The sequence below is a fragment of the Aethalodelphis obliquidens genome, unplaced genomic scaffold, assembly GCF_003676395.1.
Source record: "Aethalodelphis obliquidens isolate GAN/ISIS:26980383/991018 unplaced genomic scaffold, ASM367639v1 scaffold26, whole genome shotgun sequence".
In the NCBI taxonomy this organism is placed as follows: Eukaryota; Metazoa; Chordata; class Mammalia; order Artiodactyla; family Delphinidae; genus Aethalodelphis; species Aethalodelphis obliquidens.
In genome coordinates this window covers 10,370,031-10,390,843 of record NW_020837970.1, presented here as the reverse complement: position 1 = coordinate 10,390,843, position 20,813 = coordinate 10,370,031, and the positions used below count along the sequence as shown (strand labels likewise).

Below are 20,813 nucleotides of genomic sequence, written 5' to 3'. Positions count from 1 at the left end.
GGGCCCAGCCGCTCCGCGGCATGTGGGATCTTCCCGGACCGGGGCACAAACCCGCGTCCCCTGCATCGGCAGGCGGACTCTCAACCACTGCACCACCAGGGAAGCCCTACCTAGACCTTTTAAACCCAACATTTCTCAAAAACTTCTCTTTTCCTCACTTTAATAATGATAAGTAACTTCTGCTTTGAAAAAAAATGAGTTTAGAATGGTATTTTGGGGTCTACGTTCATGGAGTAGCATTTTTGTTTCATGGTCTCTTAAAATATAGTTGATAAAACCTGTATAAAAGTCATGTTGTGACTGTCTCCACCTGAGAGATAAATGCATGTCCTGCTCTGGGTACAAGTATGATTAAGGTACAGTTGGAGGTTTACTGCCCCGGCCCCCAGATCAAATGCAGAGTGGCCGGGCTTAGGCTGGGCAAGCCACATGGGACCATTTTGCCCCAGGCTCCAGAATAAGTAGGAAAAATCAGAAGGGAGAAGTGCTCCAAAGTATCCAAGCTTTTTCACAGCTAGTATAAAAGCCAATGTGTTCATTCATTCATTCAGTATCTATTGTGTACCTGGTACTTTTCAAGCACCATATCAGACACTGGGATACCATGAGTGAATAAGATGGACAGACTGGCCTGGTGGAGTTTGCAGTCTAGAGGACTGAGAGAAAAGGGAACACTGGGGTGGCCATCAGGCAAGGGTCTGGGAGGCCGAATCTAGCTGGGGATGGGGGTGGTCTGTCCCCCCCATTGGATTCCAGTCTCCTGCAAAAGTGAAAGCTTCCCATGGGTCCCTATCCCCTGATGGATAGCAACTCATCTCCCCTCTCCCACTGCAGCTGCATATGGTCTTTTATAACTCGGACCTGTACCCCAATGCCAGCATCGCCAGTGACAAGCCAGAAGGCCTCGCGGTCCTAGCTGTTCTCATAGAGGTAAGAGATGTTGAGAGGCATTTTACATGAAATTTGATGTCAGGATGACATCAGACTTGGTATTTGGTTCCTTGCACACCCGTCTGTTCCGTTTCGGCTGTGTCTTGACTCTAGAGCAGGGGCTATTTCCCCACAGGGTTCCTGCTCTCTTGGCCTGGAGGCAGCCCTTTCTGTGGCTGGACAGCAGGAATGGGCATGTCCTAGGTGACACTGGAAAGATGAGTCCTAGTCTCCAGCCCTATTGCATAATCAAGGAATTGCCAAGTTGGACAGGGCCTGTCGGGGGTGGCGGAATCATTCACTGCTGCCCCATCACATGCCTGATACAATTTCCAGCATCCAAGCTCCATCCTTTATAGGAACCCCAGCATAAGTTCTTTCCTTAATCCCAGAACATGGGAACACCTCCTGATTTGCTTTCATTTTTCCCCCTAAGGAGACAGCACGTATGTCGTTTCTCAACATACTTACTTGCCTGACTTGGCTTGCATGAACTCAAGCTCCCTTAAGTTCTGGTTAGAGAACATGCTATTTGTGGCCTTTAAGCTCACAGCCAGATAATCAGGAGCACAAGCTCTACCTGTTGCTCTGGGACACCCCAGCCCCAGTGCCTTGAGCTGGAAATAGGATGTCCTGAGATGCAAGAGGGCAGGACCATTCCGCCAACCCCCTAACAACCTAGTGATGCATCATAACTGTCCTAGTAAAGTGCATCCTTTGGGGAGGATCTCAGCAGTGGTGATTACACACCCTCAGCAGAGCCCTTCCATTCACAATTGTCAAGCCAAGCTCAGCCTATTGAATTCTGTCCCTGTTCAACCTGCCCCATCTCTATTGCAGATGGGCTCCTTCAATCCATCATATGACAAGATCTTCAGTCACCTTAAAGATGTAAAGTACAAAGGTGAGAGGTCCTTGGAGGCGTATTCCCCCTCTGTTGGAGAAGAGTGTATTCACCCTTGTGTGATCTGAAGAAGAACCCATGCAGGGGGCCGGGTGCTGTCTGTGACCAAGTCCTAGGATCAGATGGCTCAGAATGGGGCTAGTTCACCTTCCTAGTCTGTCACATGCTCAGCTGCACCTCTGCCTTGGGGAGCAAGGTGACATCATCCCCCAACATGTCTCTCCAGGCCAAGAAGTGTCCATTCCGGGTTTCAGCATTGAGGAGCTGCTGCCGAAGAGGCCTGAGGAGTACTACCGCTACCGCGGGTCCCTGACCACACCTCCTTGCTACCCGACCGTGCTCTGGACGGTTTTCCGGAACCCTGTGGAAATCTCCCAGCAGCAGGTAACTGTCGTGCTCTTTCCCGTCAGAGAGCACGTGGTGCCTCGGACGCTACCACCACCCATATCACGATCAACGACTTGATCTCCTCACTTCGAGTTTCACTGGCAGCTATTCAAAACCTCTCCAGATATCACAGGGGCTTGGAAGCACTTCAGAAATGACAGGCTGAGCTTCAAAAGTGGAGCTATCAAGCCAAGTGGGGAAAATGAATCTGTCTCCACAGTTCTTTAGCTAAGAGCTGTTAAGCTGCGTTTCCTAATATATCCCTCAGCGGATAGTGTCTACCTCCCAGGCAGGAAAGAGCATGGCTCCTTTACAGGGGTAGAATAAAGACAGGATCAGGTTAGACTGTTTAACAAAGCCGAGGGGGTGGGGATTACAGCAGTGAGGATCTCTGCCCTCAAGAAGTTCACAGTCTAGTGTAAAACTGGGGGACAGAGTCCTTGGGAATCATCTCTAACCCTCTCATTTCTTAGGTGATGAAAGCAAGGGTTCGAGAGTTGAGGAAACTTGGGGATCACCAGCTGGTTAGTGACAGAGCTAAGACCCAAAGATAGAGCTGAGTTCCAGGTCACTGCCGGTGTCTCTACCCTGCAGCTGAGTTTCATCAGTCGGAAGTATGGCTGCCCAGGAGACGGGGCCAGGGGGCCGCTGCACACTGGCTCGCGGCCCCCACCCGCTTCGTGAGCCAGCACAGCTCTCGCTGCTGCTCCTTCCTTTCTACTATGAGCTATTGATCTGAGTAACCTCGATACATGGCAGCAAGTAGGCTGACAGGAATAAAGACGTGATGAATCAAGAGAAAATGCTCAGAAGGGCAGTAATATGTCCTAACCCAGAAACTGCCTTAGAAACAGTTACATGATCTATATGGGTGTATGAAAATACCATGGAACTAGAAGTCAGATGACCTGTGAGCCTCTTGCCTCCCTCTTTTGGTTCCTCTTGATGGGACCATCAGACTAAGGCCCAGGCCCCTCTGATTCAGAGCTGGGTCCTGAATGAGGCCCAGGAGAGGAATGCAGTCTCCGTGGGAGGCTGAGGAACCCCTCACCACCCCAGGTTTCCCTCCCTGCACGGCAGATTTCAGGCTCAATCAGGATCTGACAGCACGAACCCTTCCGGCAGCCCCGGGAGGTGGGAGGACAGTGGGAAGACACACGGGCTCGCCGAGCCCCATCACTCAGACACGCGCAGGGGAGGGGCAGCTTCTGGCTTCCCCACTGCTTTCTCAAGGGTCTCCCGCCAGGCCTCGGAGGTGAGATCTGGTGGTCCTTTCCCTCGAGGTCAGGCAAGGGGGCGTCACTCTGCCCGTGGGGGGTGTTTCTGCTCTTCCCCCGCAGCTGACGGATTTGGAGACAGCCCTGTACTGCACACGGGTGGAGGACCCGTCCCCTAGAGAGATGATCAACAACTTCCGGCAGGTCCAGAAATTTGATGAGAGGCTGGTGTACGTCTCCTTCCGACGTGAAGGTGAGGAGATGCAGTGTGTGGCGAGTGTGGAGCCGAGATGTCTGTTTTGTATGAAATCGGGTGCCCTGCTCTTGGGCACTGTCACTGATACCCTTAGGAGATGGGTTAAGAGCACCCTGGCTGCCAAGGGAACCAGATGCGTGAGGAGCTACCGTGTGTGGGTTTACTGAGGTCTCCCTCCACCGACCCTGACTTCCCTGAGCCTTGGTAGAGAAGCGCGAGCCAGGCCCTCCAGGCGCGTGGACCACAACAATCATTAAGTCTGGGAGTCTCCCACAGATGGGGAAGAGAGGATGTTCTGGGGGCCTCTCTGCCCTGAAGAACTACCTACCCCTTCTCCTAAGATACATGATAGGGCCCTTTTCATGAGATCAAACCTTCTAACTTCTTACAGCCTTTCTTGGCATCAAGGCCCATCTTTGGCCTTGCCAGGTGATTCCTGGCACCACCAGCACCACCAAGGTCCAGGGATGCTCCTTTGTAAGGTTTTAGAAAATGGGCATAACCCACATCCGAGCCACAAGCAGCTCATGGTCTAATGTAGCAGGGCCCGTTAGACAAGAAAGTATCTTCAGAACTGCCTTTTGTCTCATCTCCTTGAAGCTTGTACAGGCATCCGAGATCTATACGGAATGAAGCTTAATAATTCGGTTTCTTCCTGAGCTATGGAAGCTCAGTTCTTCCTTTTAAATCCGTAACCATAACCCCCCAGATGGACAGTTAACATCTTGACTTGCACGGTATCTACATCAAGACAGCTGAAAGCTGGGGGCCCGGGGAAAGGGGTGAGGGGCCCACACTCTTCAAATTGCTAAGTTCACTTTCTCACATCGCTTGTGGCCAGGCTGGGCCAAGGGTTCATATTTAAGGATGACCATTAACCCACTTGTCAGAGAATCAGCTCTCCTCGTCTCACATGGGGCACCTTGTTCTGTTGTTGTTCCTTTCATAGTGTGTGAGATTGTAACTGTCACCTGCTAAGCTTAGTGGACCACAGGAAGATTGAATTTCAAGGCCCTTGCCAGAAAGCTTTAGAAACATGCCCTTCTGCACTGACCCACACATATGGTCAGAATTACGTCCTTCTCTGTCAGTTACTTAATCAAGAACTGTCCAAGAATTTATCTTTTGTGTTCTCCTCTCCAGATGTCACTAGTTAAGGTCATCTCCCTCTTTTCACCAGTTTCTTGGTCTGCAAACTGAATCTATAAACAATGGCCCCGCCTAAAAATTGAGGATGTACATGATGATAACTATACCAACTCCTTTTCCAGGAAATACCTCAAATGCATAGAATTATCCCCTGGTGTTCTATTCTGGATATAACATTCTCTTTTCCTATTTTTCTAAATGAAGTATATAGTAGTCAAGGGTTAAACGGAAAAACTTCAACTCTTAAATAAAATAAAACTCCTCCTGGAGATAAGGGACTCTGCCCACATAGATCAGGTAGAATTTTCCTTGTGATTCAAGGATAATAGTCAGCTCTGTTCTCTGTGCTAAGTCTCTACAAGTCACCAGGGATGGTGTGACAGATACTCCCCAACAGTCAGTAGACCCAGGTTCAAGGCCTCACCTTGTTTCCTCCTGGCTATATGACGCAGGCAAATCATGTCCCTCCTTTGGCCTTGGTTTCCTCAGCCATAAAATGATGGGTTGGACTAGGTGAGTTAACGTCCTTTCGGTGCTAACATGTTCTGATTCTAAGTGGACACTAACAACTGTCCATCCTGACTTTACGTTGCAGGGACAGTGTGTGAGGGCAGTTACAGAGGAGCAGAAGCATGTAGGAACTTGACATCCAAAAGTAACCCCCACGTGTACAATGAACTGTAGCCTCGGGGATAATTAGCCATCTTCTTAGACCAGTTCAGGTCTAAGCTGGCACCTGTAGAGCAGGCAGTGCAGTCAGGCTGGTAACAGAGCGCTTCAGTAGACCCTCCCAGTCTGGCTGGGGGAGCTTGAGGGGCCTCTAAGCAGAAGCCCCCCAGACCGGCTCCAGCTCAGGACGTGGAGATCACAGCCCTAATGCAGCTTTGCCGCTGCCCCTCCAGCATGGCTTACCCAGAGCTGCTGCTTGCAAAGGCTGGGCTGGGCTTTCTCCCTCGAGTAAGAATCTGTGGCAGTCTAAGGCAAACCTGTTCATTTGAAGGCTGATTATAGAAACTTGGCCAGAACTCTCCCTTTCCCCTCATTTCCCAAAGACTCGGGCAGCAAATGGGGCTGTCCCCTAAGAAACAAGGATGAGGCAGCCCCAAAGGAGTGAAGCCCCAAACCTCATCCCCCCAGGGGCGCCTGCAATTCACAAGGGCCTTCTCACACCAACGTGGCGCGGGTCTCAGACTGTAACATGTCCTTTCAGATGGATGGGGTAAGCTTGTTTGTCAGCGGGAGCCTTGAGCAATTTGGACTCAATTGTTTGCAGGCTCTTCCACTGAGGCATGTCTGTAATTAGGGGCTGGTTTAATTCAGGGTCTTCTCTGAAAGTTAACAGGAACTATGGGGCTGGGAAATGAAAACTCTGGAGTTTTCTGCCAGGAAAAAAGTAATGTTAAGGAAATCCTTTATGAAAGAAAGTGCACGGACCTTGAGAGGGGGATCTGAGGTTTAACCAAATTGGAACAACTGGGACTGAATCACTTAACTGGACGCTGTATTTTCTTCAGCTGTGCTAGAAAAGGAACACAGAGCTTGGTTTCTGTCCCTAAGAGGTGGAGAGTCTATGACGGCCCTAGGGCAGGGTTTCTCAGCCTTGGCATCAGCACGTCAATACTGACATGTGGGGCTGGATAATTCTCACCGTGAGGGCTGCCCTTTGCACTGCAGGATGTTTAGCAGTGTCCTTGAACTCTACCCTCTAGATGCCAGCAGCATCCCTCCCTTGTGACAGCCAAAACATCTCTAGACATTGTCAAGTGTCTCTGGGGGATGAGAGGCAAAGTTGCCCCTGATTGAGAACCGCTGCCCTACTGATTGTACAATGACTCTCCTAGGCCCAGAACTTTTTTTTCCCACTCCTATGACAGGATTCTAGGGTTTTATATCACATGCCCTGGTCTTTATTCTATTCTATCCCTGTTTCCCATCTTCCTTTAGGATTTGAGTAGGTACTCTTCTTGTATAATTGGGTAGGGCCAAGGCTAAGAGAAGCAGACGAGAGAGAACTATTCACCCTTCAAAGAAGCATACCAATTCCTTCACCAGGGGCCCAGGTGCCTCTGAGGTAGCAACTTTCTTCAGAATCCCCTCATCATTCTGTTCCTTCCCTTTCGTATGATTTTTTTTTTCTCTCATGTATGTTGTTTCTTGTTGCCTTTGGTTAAAATGCCCTGTCCTTGTGGAGAGATGAAAGTCACGCCAGGCACTTTTTTTCAGCTCTTAAAAAGTGCCTCTTCCAAGTGGCACAAATGGAAGTCTTGAGCTGAAGAGAGGAAACAAGACTCACGTCCTCCAGGTGGGGTCTTGGAGAGGAGGAACACATCCTGGGAGCAGTCCAGATCTCGTAAGAGTCAGCTGCCCGATGTGAGGAAGGAGAAAGACAGTAGAGGCACATCTATATAGTTCAGGGGCCCGATTCTCGGTTCCCCAAAGTTGACCTCTTCCCAGCCAAAGACACCCACACTGGGTCCAGATGAAAAAGGGTAATAAAGCCAGACCAATAAAACCCAAATGCCAATGTTATCAAGTTCTATTTTCAACATGTCAGGGCAAGGAAAACTTGAAGGCCAAGAGGAAGCCCAGAAGTTTCTATAATCGTGTCTTCAGTGCGCTTGCTCTGAGCGAGTGCATGTCACATGCCTCAGAGCCTGGAGCCAGCTGAGGCGACGCTTAGACAAGGACGCTGGGCAGTCGAGGGGTAGGGCTTTCCCCCTCAGCAGAGCTGTGGAGTAGCCTGATTATAATCTGCTTGACCCTGAGGGACCTGGGTAGTTTCATAAAATGTTTAAAAAAGAGAGAGAAAAAACCTTACAAAGCTAAGATGGCTAATTATCTAATTTTTTGAGACTAGAATGTATGCTTTGTGGTTATTGACCTTGTCAACTTTCTAAAAGTCCCTATTTATAAATAAACTCTATTAGATGGAAAAAGATTAATTCTTCCAAAGGATCCAGGTGAAAGACCAGAGGAGTTCCCCTTAAAATCGCCTACCCCAGATACAGGGTCTGAATAGTCAGGAATGATCGTCGAATGTGCTAAGAAGTGGAGTCCTAGTCACAGCTAATGCAGTTCAACACACCACGTGTTACTGAGCACGTCCCACGTTAGCCACTGCGGGGAACAGAAAAGCCCACCAGGGATGTTCTCTTGCTCCCAGCAATAAGCCTCTGGGCTAGACAGCGGGAGAAGGGGTCAGGCGGAAAGCTGATCCTTCCAGCATGTCTCCCCTGCTCCCATCCTGCCCTGCGGGGCCTCCTTCAACATGGCAGGTGCTTTCATGTGTGCATGCTATTGACTTTTGCACACATGAGTCCCTTTGTCTGGGATGCCCCTCACCTCTTCCACCAGGAAAAATTTTCAAGACCCAACTCCAACCATATCCTGCCAAAGTCTTCCCCATGCCCCCGAGAGTGACTTACAGTCTCCTGCTTCAGTGCAGCTGAACTTGTTCATCTGTGTTACAGTTTTTAGCACACCACAGGGTAATTATGTATTACCACGCAGAAAAAAAAAGAAAAGAAAAAACATGCCTCTATTACCCACACAGCACGAGCCCCTTAAAGCAGGGGCTGTGGGCATCTTACTAGCCTTTTGTGCCTGGCGCTCATTACAAGTCTGAAGGAATGGAGCCAACCCGTCTCCCTTCCCCTCTCCCCACCAGTGTCTTCTCTGCAGAACCATCTACACAGAAGCCTGACTGGTTGTCAAGTTTTAGTTTTATGAAGTTTTATTTTGCTTTGTTATCAATTTGCCAACAGCATTTAAATCAATCTATTTGTTGAGGAAAACGTAAAGATCAGAACATAGCTGTCAAGTGTTAAAGGTCCGGGATGGGATGGGGGTGCTGAGGGATGCCGTCAGGCCTTCTGTCATCTGGCCTGACAGGGGTAAGAGCCCCGGTCCCACCACCTGTCATTCCTGCAGCACAAACAGCCTGACCCCCAAAGGGAACTGAGAGCATGAAGCACCAGGGCTGCATAATAACCCTTGCCCACCGTCCCAGGGTTTAGGCCCCCTCAGAGCAGCACGGCTCTCTCTTCTGGGCCTGCATGCCTGCAATCTGGAAGGCAAAGCCCTCAGGCCCTAGCACGGTCAGAGAAAACCAGTTCCCACATGTAATCTGGCGGCATCTTTTGGGCAGACTTATTTGTAGAAATTATTTCTTCAACGGGGTTCCACAGTGTTAAGAAAAACTCCAGTAAAATATGTCCTCTTAAGATAGTTACGCTCTGTGGTTATGGAGGGCATCTTCCTTGCTTTTCTTACCAAAGCATCATCCAAAGAGAGGACCAGCATTTCAGTTACTTGAGTCTATGGCTTGTATTAAGCATAATAACAAGAGTTTTACCATCTGAAACTGGATTTTACATATTTAAACTCTCAGACCCCTGCTAAACCAAAACTCTCGCTGCCTCTTTTATAAGACTGGAGGCTGCTAAAGACATACACCTATATGTATACGCAGCTAATCACTGTGCAACATGTCACTTACTAAAACAGTCCACACTTTAAAATAATACACCGAAAGGAAAAGGATTGTATTCCTTTTTTTCAAAACTCTGTTTGAATAAACAGAACTGCAAATCGACCTAGAAAATGCTAGACTTCTTTCAGGAACTGCAAGCTGTGTAAATAAGGTGCTTGTTCCTCCCGCTGGACTTTTCTGTGTGCGCACCTGAGGCTTCAGAAGACCTCAGACGCAGTTAACCAGCATCCTTGTGCCCAGCAAGACGCCCGTGGAAGACGCAGCACCTGAGCCAGCCAGACAGGTAGCGATGCCCCGTGGCGAGCAGCTTGCTCATCTTCTTGGGGGCCTGTACCTTCCCAGGTGAGGCATGTGGTACTGGAGTTCTTCTCTATCTGTGTGATTTCCTTCTGTGTGTCGTACTGCCCTTCTTCTGCTGACCCTGACTTGCACCGGAGCCTTGTATGGAGAGCAGGCAGCTCTCCCACGTCTGTGTGGCACGTGCCCTTGTACCTGCCAGCTCAGGGGCCCCTTTGTTGCGTTCTCACCCCGTGCCTCTCATGGGCCGTCTCTGTCAACCAGCCTGTCTCGTTTCTCCTGTCTGGCCCACTGTGCTTCAGTGGGAACTCCCTGTCTCATCTGCCATTCAGAAACCATTTCTGTGTTTAATCTGCAAGTGAATCTTTGCCCCTCCCTGCACCATCTTTTGATGCCTGTTCTCTGCAACAACCCAGAGGCACTGTGGGGATGCAGGCTTCGGCTTCTCTCTCTGGGCACTAGTTCTCTAGTCGCCCCAACAGGTCTTCTGCTGCCTTTTGTGACCTCCCCTCTCCTTTTAGTTAGCAGATGCTCTGGCATCTGCCTCCAGCGGGACCCAAGCCCTGCGCTTTATCCAGCTCGGCAGAGAAGCTCTGCTCCTTGATGCTTGGCGCTGTCTCACCTGGCAGGAGATAGCATCCCAACGTCATCTTCCTGCCCTGGGGTCCTGGCGGGTAGAATTCCCACGAGGCGCCGCCCTCGCTGCCATTCCTCTTCCCAAGGGGCTTATGCTCTTCGCTTGCTCAGTCAAGCTGCTTTGTTTTTTGCTGCATCAAACACTGGTCTGTAAAGCACCTGTCCCAGTCTCTGGGGACTTCCTTGTCTTCATACCTGCTTGGTCTTGTTTCATTGTTTCCAAGGAGAGGCAACTTAGGCCCTAAGAAGTCATCATCCAGGAGCAAGGAACCCACAGTAGAGCCCTGGATTACATTAGGCTGTTGTTTATAGGGCCTGATACAGCCAAGGACACTGCTCAGTGACACAGGAAAGCCAGACTCTCCCTCCAGATCGGCCACCCAGCTGCGCTACGTGCGCATGAGAAAAGTCTCATGCCTGCGGCCTTGCTTCCAAGCCTTCACTCGCTCCCTAAGCCCATGGCCTGAGGGCACCTCCTCCAGCCCCAGAGCGGGGCTGTCAGTTGTCTGGGGGCCTGTGTGGCTCTCAGGATGTTTGAGGTGACTGTGAAAGCCACGACTTTAGAAACCTGGACGGCTTAGCCAAGTGGTTAGGCTTACTAGTAACAGTCTTATGTGGCAAGAACTAGTTTAGTACCACAAGCATCTGGAGCTTTAGGAACAAAAAAAAAGTTTATTTCATCAAAAAAGCTTGGAAAAGAAATCACGACTAGTTGGGTTTTTCTTCAGTGGTTGTTGTTTTTAAGATCCTAGAGGCCTTGGTTACCTCTAGGTACCTTAAAAAACAAAACAAAACAAAACAAATTATAGTATGCAGAGGCCACAGGCCATGCAGGGAACAGAACATGTGCTGTACAAACACTTGATGCTTTTCCCAGGGGGAGACTCACGTCCTGAGAATCTCCCCAAGCCACAGACTGGTCCCTGTGTTCAGGGCAGGGAATCGAGCGACAGGAGCCACGCTCTCTGCCACCTGGGAGGCCGTGGGCTGCCAGTGGTGTCCGGCAACAGCCAAGAGAACAGGCCACCCTGCCCTTTGTGGACGGCTTCTATCCATACCTGCCCTGCTTATCCTTTCAACAGGCTGGGGCCACCTGGGAAGCCAGACCAGGGACAACTAGGGCCCAGCCGTGGACCAGGGAGGCTACTGGCTCAATATTAGACTGTGAAGGAAGACATAGGGAAAGAACTTGGGGCTGATGGCCCCAGGGGAATCAGCCAGACTGGGGCCAGATGGCAGGAGAAGGGGCTGAGCAAAACCTCACCCTGCAGTCTCAGGTCTGGTTCCCCAGGGTATCAAGTGCCCCAAGGGGAGGTGGCCCCTGGCCCTCTGCCTGCATCTCACACTTGATCGGGGCTCTCCCAGGGTCTCCGTCGCCATGGTGGGCTCTATGGGCACAGGCTCTCCTGAGTGTCTGGCTGGGTGGCCACCATCTGCACAACTCTGGCTTCCAGTGTGAACTGGAACAATCCCCCATCCTCTCCCCCGCACCACAAGCTAGAAGTTTCTACTGAGATCAGAAAACCACCAGACAGGCGGGTGTGTGTAAGCAGAGACTTTCTTTAGATGGAGAATCTGACTGGAAGAATGAGGAGTAGTTCTGAGAACATGGAAGCAGCTGGGGTAACCTGGGGGCTCTGTGACTGGGCTCCTCTGTGTTACTCGAGAGGACAGGCTCACTCAGGGCCCTCTCCAGAGAGGTTCCTAGCAGGCTGACCATGGGATTTCACCTTAGATCACTGGGCACTATTTCAGCCCCACAGAGGAGCCCACTAACTCACCCCATTCATCCCCAACAATAACTTGCTGAAGAAGCCACGCTCCTCTGTCTCCATGTAGCAGGGAAGAGAGGCTGGTATGGTGGAGGGGCTTCTCCAGTTTGTCCACCGGGGCCAAAGCAAAAATAGAACCAAACCATGACAACAGTACTGGATGGGGATGGGTGGACAAGGCTGGTGACAGGTTCCAACCAAGCTCTGCTGGCCCCAGCCAGCTAGAACCTGGCAGCTTCCTTGCTGAGGAAGAGAGGTAGGTGCCAGAGACGCAGATGACAGCCCACCAAGGTAGACTCTGATTCTTACCCTTCCTCACCTTCCAAGTTGACCATATTGTATCAAAAACTGAAGTCTTAGCCACGCAAAGAGACGGTTGTGATTAAAGGAGCATCAGAGGGAGGGATCACGGTGCGAACTCCCTGGGTGGGCAATTCCCTCTACCCCATCAGGCACCTGAGCCAAGAGTGAACGTCCCCAGGAGGGCTGCATCAGCCCTGTACCTCCACCCAAACAAAAGGTAGAGCTTTGCTCAACACACTGGTCAAATATGCCAGGGTTTGACTTGGTTAATTTCTGGTCTTTTCCTCTCCCTTTGAAGGGCCAGACGCTACCTACACAGGACCGAGTCTGGGTAGGTGGCCAACCGGCCATGCATGCTGCAGCTGGGTGATCCCTGTGGTTCTCGGTGTGATCTGGGCCTGTGATTCTTCAAGCCCATCCTCTCTGCTTCTCTGTGCTATCGCTCTGACTCCTGACCCCCTCCTCACCATGTGTCTTACCCTCAAGTCACTCTCTGATTCAAAGAGGAGCTGCCAATCAAATGCTCCCCTAATGAACGACCTAATCCCTTTATAGCATGGGTACGTTCAAAAAGCCTATCCAAGACCTTCTGTTTGCCAGGATGGGAAGCCATTGCCTAAAAACTAGGCCTAAGCCCAGTACGGAGGTTGGGTGACCAGCCAGTTGACCTTGGCAACGGGCCCTGGTTGTTTTGGACTGCTTAGGACTGTGTAATGGAACTTGGGGCCAAAGCTGATAAAGAGGCATCTCAAGGGGCCTTAAATCCAGCAAGCAAAAATGGAATAAGTTCTTACTCTGTAGCCCAGGGTTTCTCAAAGTGTGGTTCGTGGACCACATACATCAGCATCAGCTAGAGGTGTCTGGTTAAAATGCAGATTCCTGGGCCTAACTCTCGATTGAATCAGAGTCTCTGAGGGTTGGGCTCAAAAATAGTCTACATCAGACACAAGCTCTTCAGATGATGCTGGTGCAAGTTTGAGAACCCCTGCTGGAGAATCGCTACAATTTGCAAATGGCCCCCTGTGAGTACTCCAGCCAATCCTGCTAGGCCAAAGACCAGAGCCTAAGAACAGAGATGGGGAAATTACACCTTTCTGTGGATGATTCTGCAGCTGTCACCTGACTGCGCACACACGTGCTATGGGGATGACATGAAGGGGAAGGGAGGATTGTAATGAGTGTGCACTTCCCCTCAACAGGTATCGTCCTTTTCGTGGCCCTGGCTGGCGTTCTGGGCATCTGTATTGTCCTGGCAGTATCCATTTGGCTTTTCAGAAGGAAGAAGAGGTGAGCTGATTTGGGCCCAAGATGGGAGTGGGTGGCTTTGTGTCCATGAGGACTGATCTGTTTGGGAAGGCAGCCTGCAGAACAAAGAGCCCTGTCACCTGTACCAACACTTATCCTTGGTTGGTTTGGGAGTGCCATTTCCCAGACACCACTGATCCAGTGAGACACTGGATGCTGGTGGTTCAAGAGTCATTGAGCTCAGAGTTGGAGGTGGGTCTGCCAGCTTTGCTGCCCCTGCTAAGACCTTGGACAAGCCTCTTGATTTGGAAGGGAGGTCCCATTTACCTACACACAAGCACCAAGGCTGTCTTCTTTCTAAGATCTTGACATCCGGTTTTTCTTCCCTGAACCCAGAAGAAAACTGAGGGAAATTTTTTGATTTCTTACTCACATTGATGCCCTTTGCTTGTGTTTTTATTGTCATGTTTAGTTTTTCCTAAAACCTAATTTATTTTTCCTGCTATGAAAAAAAGAGGTTGTCAGAAACCCTGTAGGAATCAGAGATTTGAAGCAGGGTGGTAATGAGACCTTCATCAAAATGCAGGTCTAAGTATCGTCAAGCGTTAAAAGAGAACAGTTGAAAAATGAACAGGTTCCCTTTTGGTTAATGCTTTATTGGGGGGCGTTTCCTCCCAAGACCAACAGAACTGGAGAAAGGTCTCTAAGGGAGGAATCTGACTTGCCTCATTCCATAGCTGAGTTGGGCTGCTCTTGCCTCTCTTTCCACTTTGACTAACAACACTCATGTGTCCTTGCTGTTCCAGCAGCAAAAAAGTTGCCAACAAAGGAGTCATCTACAAACCGGCCATCAAGCAGGACGCTGAGGCCCATATGTGAGGCCCTGGCACGCCCAGGCGTGTTCAAGGAAGGACCTGGCTTTGGACACAGCCTGTTGTGGCTCCCTGGACACTTGAAATACCTGAGGGTTCTCTGGAGTTCCACCCACAAGCACCCCAGACCCTTGGGGGACCCCACCATCCTGATGCCATGCCACCCCCAGTGGGAGCGTGGATGGGGAGAGCTTGCGTAGGAGGTAGGAAGTCTGAGCTGTCTGCTTCGTGAGTGTGAGACCATGAAGTGGTTCGGATTCGGGGAGCACAAACCACGTCGCCCGCTGCGGGCTGTTGATGGTTAGAAAACACTCTCATCCAGGGCTTCACTTGAATGTGGTTTCCAGTGTCCTGGGAATTCTGCTTTTTGTCCATGCTTTCAGACCAGAACACGGACTCTCTCTGCACTCAGACTTAGGCTCTGCTCTTGAGACCATTTCCTTCCGCAGGGAAGGGCTTGTTGTCTGCTTTCCTTCTGCTATGACAAAACCTTTAGTCTGACCTTACAGCTGGGGGGACGGGGGTAACAGGAAGGGTCAAGGTGTCCGAGACAAAACGAAAACAAGAGATATTCTTTGTAATATAGTAGAGGCATTTTCCAAGTCCTGCCCTTTGTTTGTTTGTTTTTTTCTTTGTCTGTTTAACTTCTTTATTGGAGTATAATTGCTTTACAATTGAATCAGACGCACTGAATGGACCTCAGAGAGAGAGAAGACACGTAAGATCTGGAAGAGTCTCACTTTGGAATGATAACTGAAAGCAGAAGTTGCCTGTCAAGCCCTAAGTGTGAGGACAGAATATTAAGCCCGACCCAAGCTCCTGTCAGGGGTGTCGTTATGTTTCATACTTTACGGGTTTTATAAATAATTGGGCTATTCCTTGAAAACGTGTTGTTGCCTTCTCTCTCCTCGAGGAGATGTGAACTCTGAGATGACCTAAGCTGCTTTTGTGTCTAAAGGAAACAGAAGCAAAATGGTTGAAGGGGTTTGTCTCTCCTGCCCAAATTTTATCTCTACCACCTTTGCGGTCTGTGTCCCTACTGTCAGCCTGGAATTGGGACCTATCAACTTCTCTGACTTGGAAGAAGATGTCGAGCCATGGCTGAGTTAAAGGATATTTTCAAACTATGAAAGCAGGAAGTTATCTGTGCAGGGGCTGGCATCATGGTGTTCAGGGACCAGAAATAATGGAATGTTACAGAGATCCTTCATGGTCTTCCCTCCAAGTGACAAAGACAGTTTTTGGGATGACGTAACTCCTTTATTCTCCACCCTCTGATGTAAGAGCCCAGCAGAGACCAGTTAGTTCCATGACTGAGAAGGAGGCCCCCACCACCAATCTCTCCTGGCTGACACCTTGCAGTTCACAGAGAACCTTCGGATTCCCACTCTCATTTTGACAGCATGAGATGTCCTCCTGAAACATAGGTTTCTTTAGATTGCCTTTTTCCCTCTCCTCCTCCCTTGACTCTGAGAAGTCTTCTCTCTTCTCTACTGTCTTAACTTTTTGTAGTGATGGCAAGCCCTATGTCTTTGTAGCTTGTTTGCTAGGCGGAGTTACAGGTGAAGACTCGGGTGTGTGTGTGTGTGTGTGTGTGTGTGTGCGCGCGCAGGTGTGCATGAGACCTCCGACCGCCCTGGAGCCAGGGGTGGCATCCGGCCTTGCCATTAGCACACCAGCCTGATGCTGATCAAATGACAGCAGCGACAGCCCTCAGGACTGAGCAGTGGGAATCAGACGATGCTTTCTTGGCCTCATCCCAAAGTTGCCAATCAGAAACTCCAGAGCTGTGAGGCTGTCTTTCAAAGAGCTCTCTACAGCCTTTAGGGACAGATTTTGTGAGAGCACAGAGATAGCATCGTACCTGGCACAATGGCTGTTCATAAAAAGGGAGTTATGGGGGAGGTGAAAACAGTGACAGTTTTCCTGCCCCCTCCCTCCTCAGCACAGCCTGGGCTCTCGGCCCTCTTGGCTCAGACGAAACAAAGCCAGGGAGAGGGCTCCTAGGATCAACACTGTCACCCTCCTCGCTACTCCGTGTGGGACTCCTGAGGACCCAGCCCTGCAGCTGCAAAAGCTTTCCTCAGGTTCTCACTCATTCCCTGACACTGGCTGCCTCTACAGGAAAGCGCTGCTGAAGCTTCTCTGCTTCCCACTGACCCCCGGGAGGGCCCAGGTGCTGTGCTGGGCGCATGGTAGGTGAAGGTAACAAAGACGAGGCCCCGGCTGGGGCAGGGACACAGGGAAGGCCCTGGCTTCTTTGCCTCTCACGGAGGTCTTCAGTCTCTTTGCTCTATTTCGTTAGTGTCAAATGGTAAAAACCTATACTTAGTTCCTTAATAAACATTCTAGGACTTTGCTACATTGACTATTAATCCCATTTTAGGTTCCACCTTAAATTCTTTTCCCCTTCACTCAACTCCCTAAATTTTCATTGAAAATATTTGATCTATATTTAGATTTCATAAAAATTTACCTTTGAAAAAGCATATTCACGTACCCAAGTTGCTCCAAACACAAAGTTTTCCAAATAACTGAATTATCAGCTTTTAAATGTATTAAAATAAAATAAAATAAATGGAGTTTCTCAGCTTCAGTAGCCACATTCGAAGTCCTCAGCAGCTACGCGTGGCCAGTGGCCAGATACGGAACCCTAACCTCCTTTGACATAGCCTTTGGAAGGGTTAAACCTAGATGACTTTCACACAAAATAAACCCTAGAAGAAAGCTCTGGAAGGTGAGGATGGGGGACAGGATACAAAGATGGGGGAATCCAGAGAGGGTGGATATGGAGGATGGGAGAAAAGAGGGCATAGGAAAATCAGGCCCAAGGGAAGCAGGCCAGCAGCCCTTAGGCGTGGCTCCCCTTATCCTTGCACCCCTTCCCCTCGCCCCTTCCAGGGGTCCCCAGCCCTCTCTGCCCTGGCCACACACCCTTCAGCCACGCCCTGGGGTCCAGGTGCTCAGCAGCGACCCGGTCTAGGGCGTCCTTGCCTTTGTGGGAGCTCCCGCTGCGGGCATGAGGGTGCCTGGTTAACCTCCAGGGACCTCGCTGCAGGACCCTGGCCAGGTGCCACGTGCTACCTGCCCCCTGTGCCCCCAACACCCCCTCCTAATCTCCTCGGAGTCTGAACGTTCCCGCGCCGGACAATGCGGTGCGAACACATTCTCTCCTGGAACCTGCCATCCTGAAGGGGGCGAACGCCTGAAACCCGAGTCTCTTGACTTGTTAGCTGTGCCCTGTCCCTCATGTTAGAAGGAGTCACCTTCCTTCGAGATGTGGGGAGAAGCTCGAGACCCACTTACAGGAGGAAATGAGACCTCCCGGGCCACCTGCCGGGCAGCAGAGGTGCCTCCTGGGCAGCGGGTACCATTTTGGCATCACCATGCATATCCACATTGGACACGGCGGGCAGGCACGCCTGGCCCTACGTGGTCCTCTGGCTGGGATTCAACTGCCGCAGGGTGTAGGGGAAAGGTGCGAGGCTGAGACAACACTGCAGGGGAGGGTCCCTCTGCCCCACCCATATGCCCTTTCACTATAGAATGGCGGCAGAAACAAGGGCCAAAGTGCTCTGTGGTATGGAATTATTCACCAAAAAAAATTATTGCAGGTCAGCATATCATCGTGACTGCAGGTCAACCGGGGATTCAGCAACGCCTCCCGCTTGTACACCCTTGACTGTTTCGATGCACCTTCACGCCTTTATGCGACAACCCAGGGAAAGAGGGAGCACTGCGCCTATATCTTATAAGTGGAAAACGAAACAAGGGCTGCAGCTCTGGGCTGAGCCAAGGCCACACAGCTCCCGCAGTGCTCTGATCTCCAGCGGCAGTGCAGGGTCCGCCCTCCACAGCTCTGGTGCCACGGAAACACCTTCTTGTAATAGAATTTGCCACACGCTTATCATAATCACGCCACAACGTCGTAAAACCCCACAGGACAAAGGCCCTAAAGGCATTTGTGCCAACAATTTCTGGAAAATCAACGACAACCTCCCGCCTCCAATCTGCTTCATAATATTAAACTCTGCCATCTGCTCAGGAAAAGTCTGAGCAAGTTCTGCCAACTACCAGCAGACAAAGGAGTCAGCTTAACTCCTGGGATGTTACCCTCACCTCTAATTCAGCGAACCAAATTCCCAGGGACACGTGCACTTAACTTTCTCTCTTCCTGAAGCTGAACTGGAGACAAGGAATAAATACACACACAAATATAAACAAACACACACATATAAAAATTCCATTTGTATAAAATTCTTAAAAATGCCAACTAAACTATAGTGACAGAAAGCAGATCAGCGGTTGCCTGGGGATGAGGCAGTGGCTGAAGGGATTACGAAGGGGTATGGAAAACTGTTGAGGTGACGGATATGTACGTTATCTTGCTTGTGATGATGGTTTCTCTACATATGTCAAAACGGCTGAAATTTTATACTTTAAATAGGTGTCATTTATCTTACGTTAATTATACCTCAGTAAAGAAGAAGACACACTGTTGGAGAGGGGGAAGATGGCAGAAGAGTAAGACGCAGAGATCACCTTCCTCCCCACAGATACACCAGAAATACATCTACACGTGGAACAACTCCTACAGAACACCTACTGAACGCTGGCAGAAGACCTCAGACCTCCCAAAAGGCAAGAAACCCCCCACGTACCTGGGTAGGGCAAAAGAAAAAAGAATAAACAGAGACAAAAGAATAGGGACGGGACCTGCACCAATGGGAGGGAGCCGTGAAGGAGGAAAGGTTTCCACACATTAGAAGCCCCTTCGCGGGCGGAGACTGTGGGTGGCAGAGGGGGGAAGCTTCGGAGCAAAGAGAAGAGTGCAGCAACAGGGGTGCAGCGGGCAAAGCAGAGAGATTTCCGCACAGAGGATCGGTGCCGACCGGCACTCACCAGCCCGAGAGGCTTGTCTGCTCACCCGCCGGGGCGGGCGGGGTGGGGAGTTGAGGCCCGGGCTTCGGTCAGAGCGCAGGGAGACGGCTGGTGGCATGAACACAGCCTGAAGGGTTTAGTGCACCACGGCTAGCCCGGAGGGAGTCCGGGGAAAAGTCTGGACCTGCCGAAGAGGCAAGAGACTTTTTCTTCCCTCTTTGTTTCCTGGTGCGCGAGGAAAGGGGATTAAGAGCGCTGCTTAAAGGAGCTCCAGAGACGGGCGCGAGCCGCGGCTAAAAGTGCGGACCCCAGAGACAGACATGAGACGCTAAGGCCGCTGCTGCCGCCACCAAGAAGCCTGTGTGCGAACCCAGGTCACTATCCACACCCCCCTTCCGGGGAGCCTGTGCAGCCCGCCCCTGCCAGGGTCCCGGGATCCAGGGACAACTCCTCCGGGAGAACGCACGGCGCACCTCAGGCTGGTGCAACGTCACGCCGGCCTCTGCCGCCGCAGGCCCGCCCCGCACTCCATGCCCCTCCCTCCCCCTGGCCTGAGTGGGCCAGAGCCCCCGAATCAGCGGCTCCTTTAACCCCGTCCTGTCTGAGCGAAGAACAGACGCCCTCCGGAGACCTACACGCAGAGACTGGGCCAAATCCAAAGCTGAACCCCGGGAGCTGTGCAAACAAAGAAGAGAAAGGGAAATCTCTCCCAGCAGCCTCAGGAGCAGCGGATTAAATCTCCACAATCAACATGATGTACCCTGCATCTGTGGAATACCTGAATAGACAACGAATCATCCCAAATTGAGGAGGTGGACTTTGAGAGCAAGATTTAGGATTTTTTCCCCTTTTCCTCTTTTTGTGTGTATGTGTATGCTTCTGTGTGAGATTTTGTCTGTATAGCTTTGCTTTCACCATTTGGCCTAGGGTTCTATCCGTCCGTTTTTTTTGTTGTTGTTGTTGTTGTTGTTGTTTTTTACAAGGCTCTTGGTGCTGCAGCCAGGAGTCAGTGCTGTGCCTCTGAGGTGGAAGAGCCAACTTCAGGACACTGGTCCACAAGAGACCTCCCAGCTACACATAATATCAAATGGCGAAAATCTCCCAGAGATCTCCATCTCAACACCAACACCCAGCTTCACTCAACGATCAGCAAGCTACAGTGCTGGACACCCTATGCCAAACAACTAGCAAGACAGGAACACAGCCCCACCCATTAGCAGAGAGGCTGCCTAAAATCATAATAAGGCCACAGACACCCCAAAACACACCACCAGACATGGACCTGCCCACCAGAAAGACAAGATCCAGCCTCATCCACCAGAACACAGGCACTAGTCCCCTCCACCAGGAAGCCTACACAACCCACTGAACCAACCTTAGCCACTGGGGACAGACACCAAAAACAACAGGAACTACGAACCTGCAGCCTGCAAAAAGGAGACCCCAAACACAGTAAGATAAGCAAAATGAGA

At 50.6% G+C, this 20,813-nt stretch overlaps 2 protein-coding genes across 5 annotated transcripts in view; one reads left to right on the top strand and one right to left on the bottom strand.

Moving 5' to 3' along the window:
* The window catches only part of CA12 (carbonic anhydrase 12), a 62,934-nt gene extending 45,882 nt beyond the window's left edge, over positions 1-17,052 (top strand). Inside the window, exons 5-11 of one of the 4 annotated variants that reach the window (XM_027123242.1) lie at positions 835-930; positions 1,771-1,834; positions 2,061-2,218; positions 3,562-3,691; positions 12,642-12,674; positions 13,543-13,630; positions 14,398-17,052. In XM_027123242.1, the coding sequence (XP_026979043.1) occupies positions 835-930; positions 1,771-1,834; positions 2,061-2,218; positions 3,562-3,691; positions 12,642-12,674; positions 13,543-13,630; positions 14,398-14,467 (639 nt within the window). In that variant the 3' untranslated portion in view covers positions 14,468-17,052. Of the gene's footprint in view, positions 1-834; positions 931-1,770; positions 1,835-2,060; positions 2,219-3,561; positions 3,692-12,641; positions 12,675-13,542; positions 13,631-14,394 lie in introns of all 4 variants that reach the window. The other 3 variants (XM_027123241.1, XM_027123244.1, XM_027123243.1) reach the window with 3 other exon arrangements.
* The window catches only part of APH1B (aph-1B gamma-secretase subunit), a 93,659-nt gene that overhangs the window by 28,921 nt on the left and 43,925 nt on the right, over positions 1-20,813 (bottom strand). The gene's annotated exons all lie outside the window — the stretch shown is intronic.